The 15266-nt window shown below is 36.2% G+C and overlaps 8 protein-coding genes across 8 annotated transcripts; 2 read left to right on the plus strand and 6 right to left on the minus strand.

Moving 5' to 3' along the window:
* Window positions 1-64: 64 nt before the first annotated feature.
* On the minus strand, window positions 65-913 carry C9374_014568 (uncharacterized protein; the record flags this gene model as incomplete). The annotated part of the gene is made up of 5 exons (XM_044690570.1): window positions 65-167; window positions 221-293; window positions 356-449; window positions 515-600; window positions 787-913. 5 exons carry the CDS (start codon window positions 911-913, stop codon window positions 65-67), a joined length of 483 nt encoding a protein of 160 aa, XP_044553160.1.
* Window positions 914-1254: 341 nt separating this feature from the next.
* C9374_014569 (uncharacterized protein) lies at window positions 1255-2682 on the minus strand (the record flags this gene model as incomplete). The annotated part of the gene is made up of 1 exon (XM_044690571.1): window positions 1255-2682. One exon carries the CDS (start codon window positions 2680-2682, stop codon window positions 1255-1257), a length of 1428 nt encoding a protein of 475 aa, XP_044553161.1.
* A 132-nt stretch (window positions 2683-2814) lies between these two features.
* On the minus strand, window positions 2815-4879 carry C9374_014570 (uncharacterized protein; the record flags this gene model as incomplete). Its single annotated transcript, XM_044690572.1, has 5 exons — window positions 2815-3096; window positions 3167-3392; window positions 3452-3501; window positions 3605-3753; window positions 3802-4879. 5 exons carry the CDS (start codon window positions 4877-4879, stop codon window positions 2815-2817), a joined length of 1785 nt encoding a protein of 594 aa, XP_044553162.1.
* Window positions 4880-5032: 153 nt separating this feature from the next.
* On the plus strand, window positions 5033-5701 carry C9374_014571 (uncharacterized protein; the record flags this gene model as incomplete). The annotated part of the gene is made up of 1 exon (XM_044690573.1): window positions 5033-5701. The coding sequence occupies one exon, from the start codon at window positions 5033-5035 to the stop codon at window positions 5699-5701; it is 669 nt and encodes a 222-aa protein (XP_044553163.1).
* Window positions 5702-5745: 44 nt separating this feature from the next.
* On the minus strand, window positions 5746-7997 carry C9374_014572 (uncharacterized protein; the record flags this gene model as incomplete). The annotated part of the gene is made up of 4 exons (XM_044690574.1): window positions 5746-6777; window positions 6833-7125; window positions 7173-7540; window positions 7603-7997. 4 exons carry the CDS (start codon window positions 7995-7997, stop codon window positions 5746-5748), a joined length of 2088 nt encoding a protein of 695 aa, XP_044553164.1.
* A 424-nt stretch (window positions 7998-8421) lies between these two features.
* On the plus strand, window positions 8422-11037 carry C9374_014573 (uncharacterized protein; the record flags this gene model as incomplete). Its single annotated transcript, XM_044690575.1, has 4 exons — window positions 8422-9361; window positions 9413-10276; window positions 10340-10791; window positions 10843-11037. 4 exons carry the CDS (start codon window positions 8422-8424, stop codon window positions 11035-11037), a joined length of 2451 nt encoding a protein of 816 aa, XP_044553165.1.
* A 25-nt stretch (window positions 11038-11062) lies between these two features.
* Window positions 11063-12917, minus strand: C9374_014574 (uncharacterized protein; the record flags this gene model as incomplete). Its single annotated transcript, XM_044690576.1, has 6 exons — window positions 11063-11560; window positions 11606-11704; window positions 11753-11841; window positions 11895-12409; window positions 12459-12735; window positions 12800-12917. The coding sequence occupies 6 exons, from the start codon at window positions 12915-12917 to the stop codon at window positions 11063-11065; spliced, it is 1596 nt and encodes a 531-aa protein (XP_044553166.1).
* A 402-nt stretch (window positions 12918-13319) lies between these two features.
* Window positions 13320-15098, minus strand: C9374_014575 (uncharacterized protein; the record flags this gene model as incomplete). Its single annotated transcript, XM_044690577.1, has 2 exons — window positions 13320-13494; window positions 13555-15098. The coding sequence occupies 2 exons, from the start codon at window positions 15096-15098 to the stop codon at window positions 13320-13322; spliced, it is 1719 nt and encodes a 572-aa protein (XP_044553167.1).
* Window positions 15099-15266: the final 168 nt, after the last annotated feature.

Raw genomic sequence — 15266 nt, forward strand, 5'->3', positions numbered from 1 at the left:
TGATTGACACGAGACAATGGCATAATTTGCACAATTTATTTATGTACAACAGTCCTGTTCGAACTTATTGTTTCAACAACTTTTCAATATCTTCAGCCATATCCTTTGGATTTGTGGTTGGAGCGTAACGCTTGAGAACTTTTCCATCCTTTCCAATCAAGAATTTACTGAACGCGAAAATGAACACAAAGAAGAGTCTCTAAAATCATGAACTACTTACGTAAAATTCCACTTGATAGCATCAACCAAGAATCCGCTTCCTTCTTTCTTCAGGAATGCATACAATGGATGAGCTAGAATATATTCAAAAAGGAAATCATTAAATTCATCAAATTCATCAAGTTACCATACGTACTCTGGTCACCATTGACATTAATTTTGTCGAATATTTTGAATGTCACTTTGAATTTGCTTCTTGCGAATTGACATATTTCTTCATTGGTTCCGGGCTGTTGTCGATCATTATAATAAAATTTTTGTGATCCTTTTTGCTATGATCCGAGCACTAACCTACCTCTTGAGAACCGAATTGATTGCATGGAAAGGCTAAAACTTCGAATCCTTGGTCCTTATACTTGTTGTAAATTTCTTGCAATTCATCTGTGGTATTGATCACAGCAATATTGCAATAATTATTAATTTAATAAAACGTCAATAATAATTTCCATGCACATACCATACTTTAATATTGGTACACGACCAGTGAACGAACATCATGATTAAATAATCCATGAGATGAAATAATTCAGTTCGAATCAATCCGACAACAGTTTCATCTCCAACAACTTACTTGTTTAGTGAATCCACATTTGGAAGCAACGTTAACAACCATAACAACTTTTCCCTTGTAATCAGCCATTGAAACGTCGTTCAATTGGGCATCCTTGGCAGTGAATGAATAGAAATCAGTCATGGTTTTTTTGTGGTGGTGTGAATAGGTCGGTTGTGTTTCCGAATTGTTTTGTGATTTTTTGTTGTTTGGTTTGATTTCTCGAGAGTTTTATCTTGGAAGATCTTTCATCGCACTTCAACTATGGTGGAGTTGAGGATGGACTCGATCATTTTCACAAGTCCGAATCGCATTAAGGAAAATAATGTTGGTGTGATGATGTCTTTCTGGGCCATTCGGAATGAATAGATAGGAAGGAATTACTTCTCAAAATGACCAAATGAATGGGCTTGTTCACCCGTATCAGTCCTTCCTGAAGGAACAACAAAGAGATTCAAGAGATGTTGGTAGGAGAGCTTTGACATTTATTGGAGAAGGCACTTGGTTTTATGAATACTTTGATCATAGCTGTGCCTTCGTTTACGTAATGAATGAGTGTCAACATGAAGAGAATCCTCTCGGTCCCCATCTTGCTGTTGATAATTGGGAGGAACAGTTCGGGCACTTGCAGAGGCCATAGCATTACTCGTGCTCATCATGTTGGGTTTGAAAGGGAGCATGAACGGAGGAGTCTGATCTTGTGGATGATCAATGTCTTGAACATCCTCGTTTTCTTCCTTTTCATTCGAGAAGAAGGATGTTGGTATTAATTGGTGCTTCCATTTGAATTCAAAGACTTGTCGAGCCACATGATTGAATAATTCCGTTACGTTGATATTATCTTTTGCACTCACTCTGAAGAGAGGTAAATGAGTATCTGAAACCAGTAATTGAATGAGTGGTTGAGAGGAGGAGGTTCGTAACGAGTCATTGGCCAATGAGGAGTTCCTTGTTTCATTCCTCACTCCCACACTATCATCCAGTGTTTGCTGCTGTAGGTTCGAGTGGAATAAGGGAGAGGTTAACGAAGAGGCTATGGTTGTAGTAGTAGTATTGGCAATTTCAGTGATCGCTGAAGTGGTATCGTCTTGTTTGGTTAAGGCTAAAACAATGACCTTCGATTGATAGAGAGAAGAATCTTCTCCTCCACAAGCTTTCTTAATAGTATTCAATTCGTTATATACAAAATCTATGAAATCCTCTTGTTGTGCATCAAAACAAATGATAAAAGCATCCATTTTCGAATAGTGCCGTTCTTGACGCTTTTGACATTCGACAAAATACGTTTCATCAAATTGGGCATCACAGTCGGATTGTCGATCATCAGTATTTTCAAGATCAGTAATGTAACGAGGAATGTAATCTTCAATGTTCAGAATAACATTAATGGGATGAGTTTTTGGAGCGTTTGACGTTTCTTCAACTTTGGCAGCAATTTCATGGTTTTGAGATTTGTCTTGGAATGTCATAATTTCCGAACAATTATTTTCATCAGTGGCGATCATGCTCGTGGTTGATGGTAGTGGTTGATGACTTGTCACATCCTCGAGAATGTTGATTGGTGAGTTACTGTTATTATTTACATTTAATTGAATTTCTTTGGTATAAATAGTTGAAGAGCAATGCGAAAGATGTTCCTTGTATTCGGAAGTGACAAATCGATAAATGAGACTACTTTGTCCAACACCACCTTGTTCTCCACTCAATACTAGAATATCAAATTGCAAGGTATTCTGTTGTTGTTTTAATTTCGGATTTGATGCTTGTTTCATAAAGTACGCAGAATTTAAACATGTCGTCTGTGCATGATGATCATCACTATAGTTGGTATCTTCAGAGAAACTTGATTGATCGGCTGTTGCGGTTGACCACGTACTGCTAAATGTCGTTGTTGTAGTGGGTGGTGAAAACATTTTTTATTTGCTGAGATCAATTCTTTAATTAATTCCATAAATGGTCTCCATGATGCTTGTTGTATTTGCAAATTGCAGATATCACTTATCCAAATTGAAATATTTTGCATATCAGGAAATCAGACTGTATCATCACAAAGTACTTGTCGTTTCTTCAGATGTCTTTGTCAATAAGCGAACATATTCAATCAATGCTCGAGTTGGACGTCCAGTATGAACTCCCTTTGCATCTGAGCTTGTTCCAGCAATGTCAAGATGTGCATAATGTGAAACATTGTCAAAATTAACAAATTCTGATAAAAAGCATGCTGCTGTAATACTACCTCCTGTTCTGCCTCCAGAGTTTTTGACATGAGCAACATTGGTTTCATTTTGTTTTTCGTATTCAGTTGGCATGAATGGCATTCTCCACATCTATATATGAATGGAATTATAACAATCATCATAATGAACTCTATTACAATTCAATGGGTTCTTCACTTACGTAATCTTTGGTGTTAATTCCTGCTCTTTCCAAGAGTTTCCACATTTCATTGGTAGAAGCGTAACAACCAGTCAATTGATGACCCAAAGCAACCACACATGCTCCTGTGAGTGTTGCAACATCAATAAGATGCTTGGGTTTAAATGTAGACGAGTAACACAATCCATCAGCAAGAGCCAATCTACCCTCTGCGTCTGTATTATCAACTTCAATGGTTTTTCCATTGCTTTAAGACGGATGTTAATATAGTATCGATGAAATTCTTTGTTCATATAATAAACATACCTTGCAATAATGACATCTCCTGGTTTATAGGCTGTTCCAGATGGTAAGTTCTGTGTACAACCAATTCCATATTTCAAAACGAAGCGTATTCATAGAAAACATATTGATATCAATTTTAAATCATAGTTGATCTTTTTCAAATAAGGAACATACCTCACAAAGCATAGCTACACACTTGATGTTGACAGGTAAACCAAGTTTACAAATGGCTAACATGGTAGACATGACTGAACATGCTCCAGCACAATCTCCTTTCATGTCTTTCATGTTGGCTGCAGGCTTGATGGAAATACCTCCACTGTCTGTTTATAAAGATTTTAGCACATTGTATTCAATTCTTGTAAACTTACCAAAAGTAATTCCTTTTCCAACCAATATGATATCATAAACATTTGCAGATGCTTTTGGATTATTCATAAAAGTAATTTCTAACACTTTTGGCTCCTCAGCTGAACCTTGTGAAACTCCAAGAAATGCTCCCATCTTTTTTTCTTCACACCATTTTCGATCATGTTCTTCAATTTTGATTGGAGAGTTTTCCATGCTCAATAAATCACCAATTTCTGTTTGAAATTTTTCCTTCACAAGTTTACAAAAGAGTGTTGGAGTGAGATAGTTTGCAGGTAATTCAGCAAGATATGCTGAAAAGTTTTGAGCATCAGCATAAATCATTGCTCTTTCAACAGTCTCGTGATCAAAATTTGATGAAATTTTAACTCTTCCTTCACTGAGTTCTTTCAATGATTTTTCAAATGTTTTCTTTGATAATTTGATAAATTTCCAACTTCCAAGTTTCAGACCTTCTATGGATTCTTTGTCATTGGTTAAATCATCAATAAACACTTCTAAAACCTTTTCATTGGTTTCATCTTCTTCTGTGGAGGATGATTTTTCTTTTTCAACACTTGCTTCCTTCTTTTTACTATCTGATAAAAGCAGTTGAACTGCTTTTCGAGCATACTCCCTCACATTAGGTTGTCTAATATCAATCAAATCACTTTGATTGAATTGCTCTTTAAATAATTTTTTCTTGTAGGAAATCTTTTTGGTTGAAACATCTTTTTCACCTAATCCAACAAAAACAATTCGATCATCAATTGTAATTTGCTCCTTCGCAATAGAACATGATGAATGATTGTCATCCGATGGGAACATTCCACAGTCAATCAATGATGTCTTTCCCTCTTTCCATTCATTCTTTGTAAAGAATGGAGAGGATAAGAATTGGTCCTTCAACATGTGATGGGCAGATGGTGTGAGTGAGCCATCTTTGAACACTCCGAAAATGTAATCTTTCTGAAGAGCGTGGTTGGTGTGATAATTTTTCAATCTATTAATACAGGTTGTATTGTAACTTTGCAAAATTCTGCAATGATGATTCGAATACTTGAATACATGTTGTGGGTGAGTGACAAGGTTGTTGAACATTTTTTTGCGAATTAAACGCTGGCGCTATCTATTTCCGAATTTTCAAATATTTAAAAAAAATACAACCAGCGTTGTATTCCGAAACACCAAACAAAACTTTGTGTTATAACATAAAACTCCGATATTCATCATCACACACAACATACAACAAGAATGGGATTGATGAGTATTTTGAAAAAGCTCAGAGAGCAAGAACGGCAAATGAGAATTTTGATTTTAGGGCTTGATAATGCAGGCAAGACTACCATTGTAAAGAAATTAAAAAATCAACCACTAGATGAAATATCTCCAACTCTTGGTTTTAATATCGATACCATATATTATGAAAAAGAAAGTAAAGAAAATCAATCACCAAATGGAAATAATACATTCAAGGTCAATTTTTGGGATATTGGAGGTCAAAAGTCGATCAGAAGCTATTGGCGAAATTACTTTGAAAATACAGATGGATTAATATGGGTCATTGATAGTGCAGACACAGATAGATTGGAAGATTGTAAAAGAGAGCTAAATCTGTTATTGGGAGAAGAAAAATTGGCTGGTGCAAGCCTATTAATTCTTGCAAACAAGTCAGATTTAGACAATGCTCTAAGTGTGAATGATATTGCTCAATTTCTAGGTTTGGAAAGGCTATCTCAAACAACAGAGAAGTCCTTGCTTTCAAATCAAGCAACCAATGAGCTAATTTTCGAGGAGAAGTCTTCCAAAACAACACGTCATATTCATGTCGAACGATGCAGTGCCATAACTGGAGAAGGAATTGCAAAGGGTATTGATTGGATAGTTGATGACATTGCAAACAGAATATTCTTGATGGAATAAATTTGTACACATTTGTATTTACAACAATTTACAATTCGAATGCATTACTGCTCTAAAGTGCTTTCGAGCATGTTGAATAACATTCTAGATTGGGTCAATGGGTTGTCATAATGACCATGGATTTGTTGTGACAAGTTGAGTGGTTGTCGCGGTACTTGTAGGTGAGTTCGGAAGGTTGGAGTACTTGGTAGTGGAGTTTCAACCTTTTCTGGTGGAGGATTTTGAGGCAGCATGCTAGAATTTATGGAAGGAATTCCACAAAATGATTTTTCCACAGCCTTGATAAATTCTGTTTCTCCATTGTCTTCCTTGGGTTTGTAGTTGGGGTACTTTTGTAAAAAACTTAAATAGGAAATTTCCATTTTTCCAAACTCAGAGGCCACTTGTTTGTTGTCAGTGTTGGTATTACTTCCGTACATATTATTTCCGAATTGGTTGAATTTGAAAGCAGCATGTCCACAAACATCTCCTAATCCCTCATAATCAACGGTGACCTTTTCAATAAATTTTACAATATTATCTGCACTCTTTGGTAAGGAAATGATTAATACGAGCGGTGTGATAAATACACTAAATATTTCGTTCAAGAAATACTGATAGCTTGGAATGAAATATGAAAGAAAGGCGTTTCGTACATTATAGTGGTGCCCTTTTCCTTTCCAATTAAGGTCATGATGATGAAGAGTTTCACAAATTTCATCCAATTTCTGTTTTGGGTTGAATACAGCGTGTTCATCAATAACAAATCCTTTGGCATATGCCCAAGCAAAAAGTAATGTAGTCAGCCATGTGAGTAGGTTTTGATTGAACACAGTGAAATAAATAGTTAAGGAATTGTTGAGATAGGATAGTACAATAATTACACCAGCTATAGCTGAAATAAAGAACATTATTCTGTGAGCAACAATAGATAAGAAAATATTGGGAAATTGGTGCAAATACTCGGTAGCAGGACCATATGCTTGATTCAGCTTTCTCTCAAACTCATGAGAGAGTTCATGGTATTCTCTAAACTTGAAGTGCGCATAAAGTGACCACCTTCTTCCGAGAACATGCTTTGGATTGTTTTTCAATTCCTATTCATGGCATGATCATGATTAACTGATAAAGCACAAAATTCTTAAAACTTACAGCTAAATATTTGAAAGAGGTATAGAGCAGAAAGTATACTAGAAGGAATGGAGCAAGCAATAAATTAATAATGCCCAATTTCACAAAGTATAAGCTCAAAGAGGAAGAATTTACAAAGGATGGATTAATTTTGAAATCACTATCAAACATGGCATCAACTATCAATCTCAAATTATAAACTAATGATTCAGAGAGATAAGTTCTTTGAAAGAAGGGAATTTTCAGATTCATGACTTCCTTATTGATTAGTGAAATCAAGTAATTTTCTTTTCTCATGATACGGTTGAGAATGTCTAACACAATATTCAGTAATTTGGAATCAAAACATCAACAAACATACCAAATTCATCAATATTCTTTACAATATAAATCTTTCTCTTATTTTGAAGCTCAATTATTTTTTCAACCACCTCATTCCACTGTATCGTTTGGATGTCTTGCTCTGAAATGTTTAAATCATAATTGTAGAAATTTTTGATTGCTATCATTGATAAAACATCTTTTCCATATTTGACAACAAGACTAATCCAATAAAAGAAAACGACCAATTCAAATAAAAGTACAATTACATGAAAACCATTCAAAGTCCATACATCATCACGAATTATTGGAACTTTTTTACATTGTACATCCTGGCAATGCCACATAGCTGACCAATCTAGGAATACAAATAAAAATGTTGAAAAGACCATCATAAAGAACACGGAGCTAATGAGACCAAAGAAATATTAGAGTGATTAAATTGAACATGTATCCAACAATGTACATACCACAATCGTAGAAGTCTCTCCACTAGTAAACACCAAAAACCTTTTTCATCAAAATACGTGTATACTTGTTGAAAAAAAACGTCAAGATTTGTAATTCCTAAAGACTCTCTTTCAGCTTCTCCTTTCAATAAACTTTGATGCTCGGCTGCTTTTCCTCTCTCCAATGTTGATTCTTCTTCATCGCTGTATTCATCGTCATGAGCAAACACAGGCTTCGGAAGTCTCACCGGAGAGGCTTCAAGATGTGTATCATGTTGTTGATGGTGTATTGTGATATTACTAAGTTCGAATGTTGTCTTTTTTCCTCCTTTTGATGGTTTGTCTGTTGATGGAGAGGCTAAAGTCTTCCTTTCCGAAGAGGACGAAGATTGACTTGAGTTGTCTGAAGGCAGCATTTTTTAATTTTAGAAAAATGGACTAATGACGACCAGTAACAATAATCGCACAGAGGCATGACAACACATCATCGTTCCTACCATCAGACTTCTGGTAGAAAATTTCTCTCTCCTTGGATTTGAAACGGAGATCTATTTTCTGTTAATTTTCAAAACGAATTGATGCTGAAATAATTGATGTTGTTACTTTTGACGCAACAATAGACGTTCTTTGTTCGGGAAACGCTGCACACAAGGAGGCGCCTTTTGGCTTTGTTCCAAAATGTACCTTGACTGGATTTGTTAGTTCTAACTCCCAAGAACAGGCACCAGGGGTTTCCAAAAGAGAAGCGATGCTTTCCCGCGATGTGTTCGATACCTCAGAAAAAAAACAACCAACCTCAACCCCATTCATTGACCAATCTGTTAGTAAGGCTACCTTGTAATGACCACCACTCCAATTTCCGTCAAAAAGAACACTAGCGGTTATAACAAAGCTGCAGTGGTTCCTGTACAGAGTACAGGTACTGAAGAAATGGATGCTGAACAGGACATGGATTCATCCTTCTCCAACGAAGAAGATATTAAGCAGAGAAAAGGGAGTCTCTCTATTCGAACATGTTCCATTAGCATCTTTCTGACGATCATCCTTACATGCGTGATCACCCTTACTGTCATTTGGGTTGCTTTCTTCAGCGATAATATTCGAGCCATGTCCAAATCTCTAACAGAAGCTCAATTCAAAAACTTTGTTCAACTCACTGAAACTACTTTCCGTGAAATGGCCATTTCTTCGGATACTATTAAGGAACAACTTATTGTTGCTTTAGGTAACAATCAAACCGATATTTACACAAAACAAGTCGAACGAGCCATGAACTTTATCTTCTTTTCCGAATACAAGTATCACAAAGGTGTAGTCAATGCTGCTTCATTGTATATCCAAAACAACGAACATATAGGTATTCTGTTTGTAGGCTCGTTACCAATCTCAAAAACGGTCCAAAACTCGACTGGTTTATTTAGATTTCCGTGTTATACTCTGAACGAAGAAATTGGTTGTGCTTATTTCACAAATTATTCCGTAAAGACAACAAAACCATACAATACCGCGTCCTCTCATGAAGCGATCAGAAAGAGTCCAGGCAAACCAGTGTTTACACTAACCTACAAATCACCAGGAATCGATGCCGTGCTTATTGCCCTGGTCAATTCTCACAAAAGTTTGACGAAATCAGTTGCCACTTCTTCTCTTCCCTTTGATTGGTTCCTTCACTTGGACATGAGTGTGGACAATTTATCGAAAATGTTGAAAAACACAACGTTGGCAGTTCCAGGCTCCACAGGTCTTATCATTGAGGGCCCTACTAACTATATCATTGCCAGTAAGTAGCATAAGTGCTAATCATTGAGCTATTTGAATTGCTGTTGAATAGCAAACTATCCTGAGATTTCGATTACCGGAAGAATACAACCACATCAGCACAACAACACAATCCTGCGAAATGCATATCTTGAAATGAAAGAGGCATTACCAAATTACAACAACATTACCTGTAATGAAATTCGATTCCTTACTTTCACAAATCGACTTACAAGTGTATACAGAATGTGCACAGTTACAGGACTTGATTGGATTATTATGTTCTCCGTTCCACAGTGGAATTATATCGGAGGAATGATCACTGCCATTATCATTGCTTTGGGAATAAGTTGCTTAATCGCAGTGATTGGTATACTGTCAGGAGTTTTCTATTCTGCGATTATGGTTCGACCTTTTAACAACCTTATTCAACTCTTTGAACACGTTGCAGACATGAATTTAGAGTCTTTGGATATTAAGAAGAGCAAATTTAGAGAGGTCGTGCAACTACAAGATCACTTTTTATTCATGGTACAACGAATCAAACAGTACCGTGCTTTTATTCCTTCTCACTTACTTCATCAACTTGAGAAGAATAACACCATTGAGGATCCAGAAGATATTAGTGTTATCAAAGAAAGTGAAGCATCCCAACGAAAAGAAGAACTGTCATCAAGAGTTTCAAGATCAACCTTTTCATCAAAATTGGCCACAAGTTCCATGTTCAAGATTGGATTCGAAAAGAGAAAAATATCTTCCCTGATGGTTCTATTAGACGGCTTTAACTATTGGGTCAAGCACATCAATTTCCATGATATTACACATTTACTTACAGATATCTTTGAAGTTGTTCAAAAAGCATGTTCCAATGGCGGAGCTCACATTGGCTCCTTTGAAAATGAAACCCTTCTGTTGTCATGGAATGCAACTGAAAAAGGTAAGTACTGAGTGTGACTATTGCTTTAACCAGAAATTCGTATTCAAATTGCAACTGGAAAAGTTAAGGACCATGAACAGCAGGCCGTTAGAGTTGGGTGGTTCTTGAAGGAAAAGCTGGCATCACTTCCAACCACCAAATGGGCAAAAAAGGACATCTTTGATAACCAAAAGTTACTTATCAAGTTTACTCCAAGATTCGCTGTATGCACTCAAACCTGCCATTGTGGAAACGTTGGTACTCGTAATTCCAAAACATTCACCATTGTGGGTAGCTCATCAAATAATTTGCAATCTATGCTCAGAAAAGCTAGAGGCCTAAAATTGAGTATGGTGATTACAGAAACAACAAACGAAGAAGTTAAGGCTCATTACTTTACAAGATATGTTGGCAATAAGAGCATGATTGTTGAGGACGTGGTCGCTTCTCCAAGCATTAAAAAGATTAAAAAGACATCAAAGATGAAAATATTCGAAGTTTTGGAGTCAAGTTCTGTCAACATGGACGAATGGATGGTAAGTGATATTATTTGTGATTTTGGACCATAACGCATCGCGCATTATTAGTATGAGCTTCAATCTAAAGAACAAAGAAACAAATGGGGTGCTTATAATATGGGTTGCAAAGCATTTGAAGAGGGAAACTACGACCGCAGCCTTGAATATTTCCGTGAACATGAGAGTAAATTCAAAAATGACCTTCCAACTTTGAGAATGATTGACAAGTGTGAAAGGAAGTTGCATGAACAAAATAAATTTTAATTGTATCATATTAAAGAAATAAAAGCTATTGACACATTTTCATAATATCACACTTAATGAGCGCATAACTGTTGACAATAAGAGCAAAAAGACTGAAGAGCAAAATGCCAACAATCCAAAACCCATGATAGAACGGACTTGAGTGTGGATTTTCTGAAACCACAGCCGGTTTGGTTACCAAATATTTTCCAAAAGACTTGGCAACTCCTACAACTTTGGCAGATAGTCTTGTGTCAGTAGCAAGTTCTAGTGGTTGTGAAGAAACAGAACCCCCTGTCGTCGAAGTTCTCCGTCTACCAAATATAACAAGTAAGGTAGGGAAAACGTACTGGATGAACAATCCAGCAAATCCTCCAGTAAAGGATACAAGTAATTGGATATTTTGATATACAAATGCTAAAATGATAGGAGGGATTGCAGCAATAGCTGAAAATAGAAGGGAATTATACTTCCAATTATGAACAATCTTCACTCTTTCAAACAAAATTTGAATATTGTTTCTCAAAGTAATCGCAATAAGAGGCTTGTAAACAATTTAGCCAATAAAAGTCAACAAGTCTTCACTTACATAGTTACTTGTTAATGTAAACACAGGAAATAGAGCTAAGAAAGCAGCAATGATTGTATATCGATAAGTTGTGAAATTCAATGTGAAAAGTTCTTGAATCTATTGATCAAGAGTGAGCAATATTAAAATAAATATATATGAACATACCTGGCATGCAGGGCCATCGCTGATTCTATTTGAGCACTTCTCGAAAGGTTGATCTCCAAAAGCGAATACTGCAACATAGCACAAGCATACTGAACATGTGGACAATATATTTTCAATTTTCTTTTCAATCATCAAAACTTACCATAAGAAATGAAAATGAGCACAAAATCAAATAAAAACATTATAGTTATTCTTCTCTTATCCTTAATTGGTGAAACGATAGAAGGGAGAGAGTGGTGGCACATGAAGGCATAAATTGAAACTGAAAACAACTTGGAAAATCGTTCCATAGAGACATTAAATATTTCAAGATTTCTAGCCGATCCATGTCCTTCAATAATAAATATTAAGCTCAGTAAAATCATTAAGAAGAAGGCAATATTTCTTGTAGCTAGAGTAGCGTATTGGAGATATTTGGTTTTTTGAAAATTGAAAAAGCTAAAAGGAACAACAATACAGGCAAATATTCCCAAGTAAATGTAGTAGGTTCCCATTTGTGACAATCCAAACATTGGTCCAGTAACTTTCAATAGCGAAGTTGGTACTGATACCGCATAAATTGCCAAGTCTCCAAACAAGTACACAATTATAATAATGTAAAAGAATGATTTTCCAACAATTCCTAAAAATTGTTCTGTCATTTTTCCAATCTCAGTTCTTAAAAACTATTATTTAATAATAATAAATTCAATTTCAAATAACATACCTCTCCAATATTGAGAATGGATTTGTGGCATATGAAATGAGCTCTGGTGAATTCATTTCCGATTTCTTCTTCTTCTTTTTCTTTGTCGTTAAATTTTGAATATTGTCCACACTATTTAGAGAATGAATAGATGTATCATCACTCAACAAACTTGTTTGTTCCTCCTTTTGATGTTTCAACATAAAGTTAGATGAAGACATGGCTTCGATAACAAAGGTAACGCAGATGAATGCCATAAATGCATTCAATGCCAATACTAACACTCCGGACACAATACCTGAAATTGCAAAATTATTTCATCAAATTCGTTTGAAAATTCCGGTTGTCAGAGAGAAACTTACCTGCCCGATGGAATGCATACGGTAATGCCAAAGCACCAACACCGACAATTAAATTAAAGACATAAACAAAGGCTATCTTCTTTGAATAGGAAGCACCAACGGCACTCGCTCCAGCCATTTTAATTTTTTGGTTATTTAATAGAGACTCTATCAACACAGAGAACGGTGAAACGAATAGAGTAATAACGCCACTACAGGAACAACGGATCGGAATTGGAGAGGGGAGTGGATCGGAGTTGGTTTTAGATTTTTTTTGAAATTAAATGAAAATTTTTCATTCAGCAGATGAGAGTTCAGTGTTACGAAACTTCAAAAGAAATTGGTGACTCGTTTACATAGAAAGTTGAACATGTTAAAGCTCAATGGTAATGATCATGGGAAAGACCGTAGAATCATTAAGATTTAATTTTTCCATATCAATTTTCATCCCAAACTTGAGCCGCTCAGCAGAGAGCGTTTTGGGGAGATTACTTCTTGATTTGAACCATGCTTTTTGTCTCATTGATGATAATTAGAAGCGTTAATATTTTCGATACAGTAATTCCTTAAACCGTTCTGTCAAGGTACTAACCACTGCATTGTAGGTCACCTCAGGTGGAAGAATTGGATCACAATTCGTTTCCTCTGCTGTTGGTCTTGGATTACAGTCAATGGTTTTCATTGATGATGGTAACAAGCTCAAGAATGGGTACATTCTAGGATGGATTGAATGTAAATATTAAAGCACATGATAGATCTCAGCGAGTAGTACTTACTTGACATGAGAAAATGTATAAGCATATTGTGAAAATCGATCGTAGCAGAATTTGGACTTGTCCTCTCTATATCTGCAATCAGGTGCTTGTATCACAATGGCATTTCTTGGTAAAAACATGGTCATGTAAGAGGCACTTCCTTGATCCACAATATAAACATCAACTTGAGAAAAGAATTGTACTTGTTGTCTTGCATTCATTCCTTCTAAGTGAAGATCGACCACTCGTACTTTCTTTTTCAACACATTGACAATGAACTCTTCCTTTGGTAATCTCTCAGCAATCATGGAATATACTTCTTCAAAATTCCAAATGATTTCTCCGTGCCTTCCTTGTTTTGGTTTGTTATGAATGGCAACAACAATTTCCTGTTTGGTAGAGGCCTTATATTCAAAATTGATTCCAGTTACTTTGGAAACCAATGTTCGAAGTGGTTCATTAATGACCTCAGCACCAATAGCTGATAATAAATAAGGTCGTGACATTCCAGCAATGGCATTCTTAAAGCAAACAGTAAGCTCATCCTTATTATCTTCATTGATAGTCGTAGGTATTTGATTTCTACATGGAGCTTTGGTCACTGTCCAACCTGTGGATGTGGAACATTTTTGCAACACTGGTTTGTTGGACATTAATCCAAAAAAGTCAATCGAATACTTGTCTGACATGTTCTTGTCGTAATTATAGGCAGCCACCCAATTTTCTGAATGATACGAGTCGTCATGAATATCCTCTAAAAAAACGATATTCATCTCTGTGTATTCTTGTAATTTGAACATGACCATATTGATCATGGCTTCAGTCATTCCATCCATCAACACGTGACCTACATTTCCTGCCACGTATCTATGCGTTAAGAAGGAGGGACTTGATATATATTTAAAATCAGGAGAAAGATTGATCATGGCTCGAGGTCGTGTTGGTTTTTCATAGTTGTTGTTCTTGATATTGTTGCTGTCTACACTCGATTTGGAACTTCCAGTTTTGGATGTTGACACAAGTTGGACTGGACCATCTCCATACACTTTAATGATCATATCACCTCGAGAGGAGTGTACACGTGGTTGTGTATAGACCCACACTTGTTCATTGACACGAGAGATCCATTCAGAGGTTGGTGCTGTGTCATTATCTAAAAACAACACCCATTGTCCTCTTCGATTCAAACACAAATTTTGAAAGGAACATTGAGCGAATAAAGTGTGTTTGGGATAAATGTCTGGAACCGAGTGACCAATTCCTTCTTGATACTTGTTGCATTGATACGAACTGTAGAATAAAGAGAGTGGTGGAGGAGTTTGAGTGCTTTCGAGAGCAACTTGTTCGTCGTCGTCTTGTACTTGATGAGTGGAAGCACCTCTCATGGAGGAATGACAGTCATTAGCAGCAACAGAGTGTGGAATGAATACATTCATGACTTGATTCTTTCGAGTGGAGGAAAAGAGAACAAGCATGGAGAAACAGCTCAAGACGAATAAAAGTCCTCCAATGACCACAAACTTGTACATCTTGGCATACAACAAGTTATACGGATCCCAATACATGGTGTTAGATATTGCAAAGGAGTTGTGTGTTTTGTTGTTTTTTTATGGTTTCGATTCACTTTGATCAAATTTGGAGGGGATGACTTTTTGTTACGTCACGCTCAAACATGTCTTTAAAGTCCCTGACAGACTGGAGTTTCCATACAACAGTCGTCTGAATTACCCTGC

The sequence above is a fragment of the Naegleria lovaniensis genome (assembly GCF_003324165.1).
Source record: "Naegleria lovaniensis strain ATCC 30569 chromosome Unknown tig008, whole genome shotgun sequence".
Lineage (NCBI taxonomy): Eukaryota > Heterolobosea > Eutetramitea > Acrasida > Naegleriidae > Naegleria > Naegleria lovaniensis.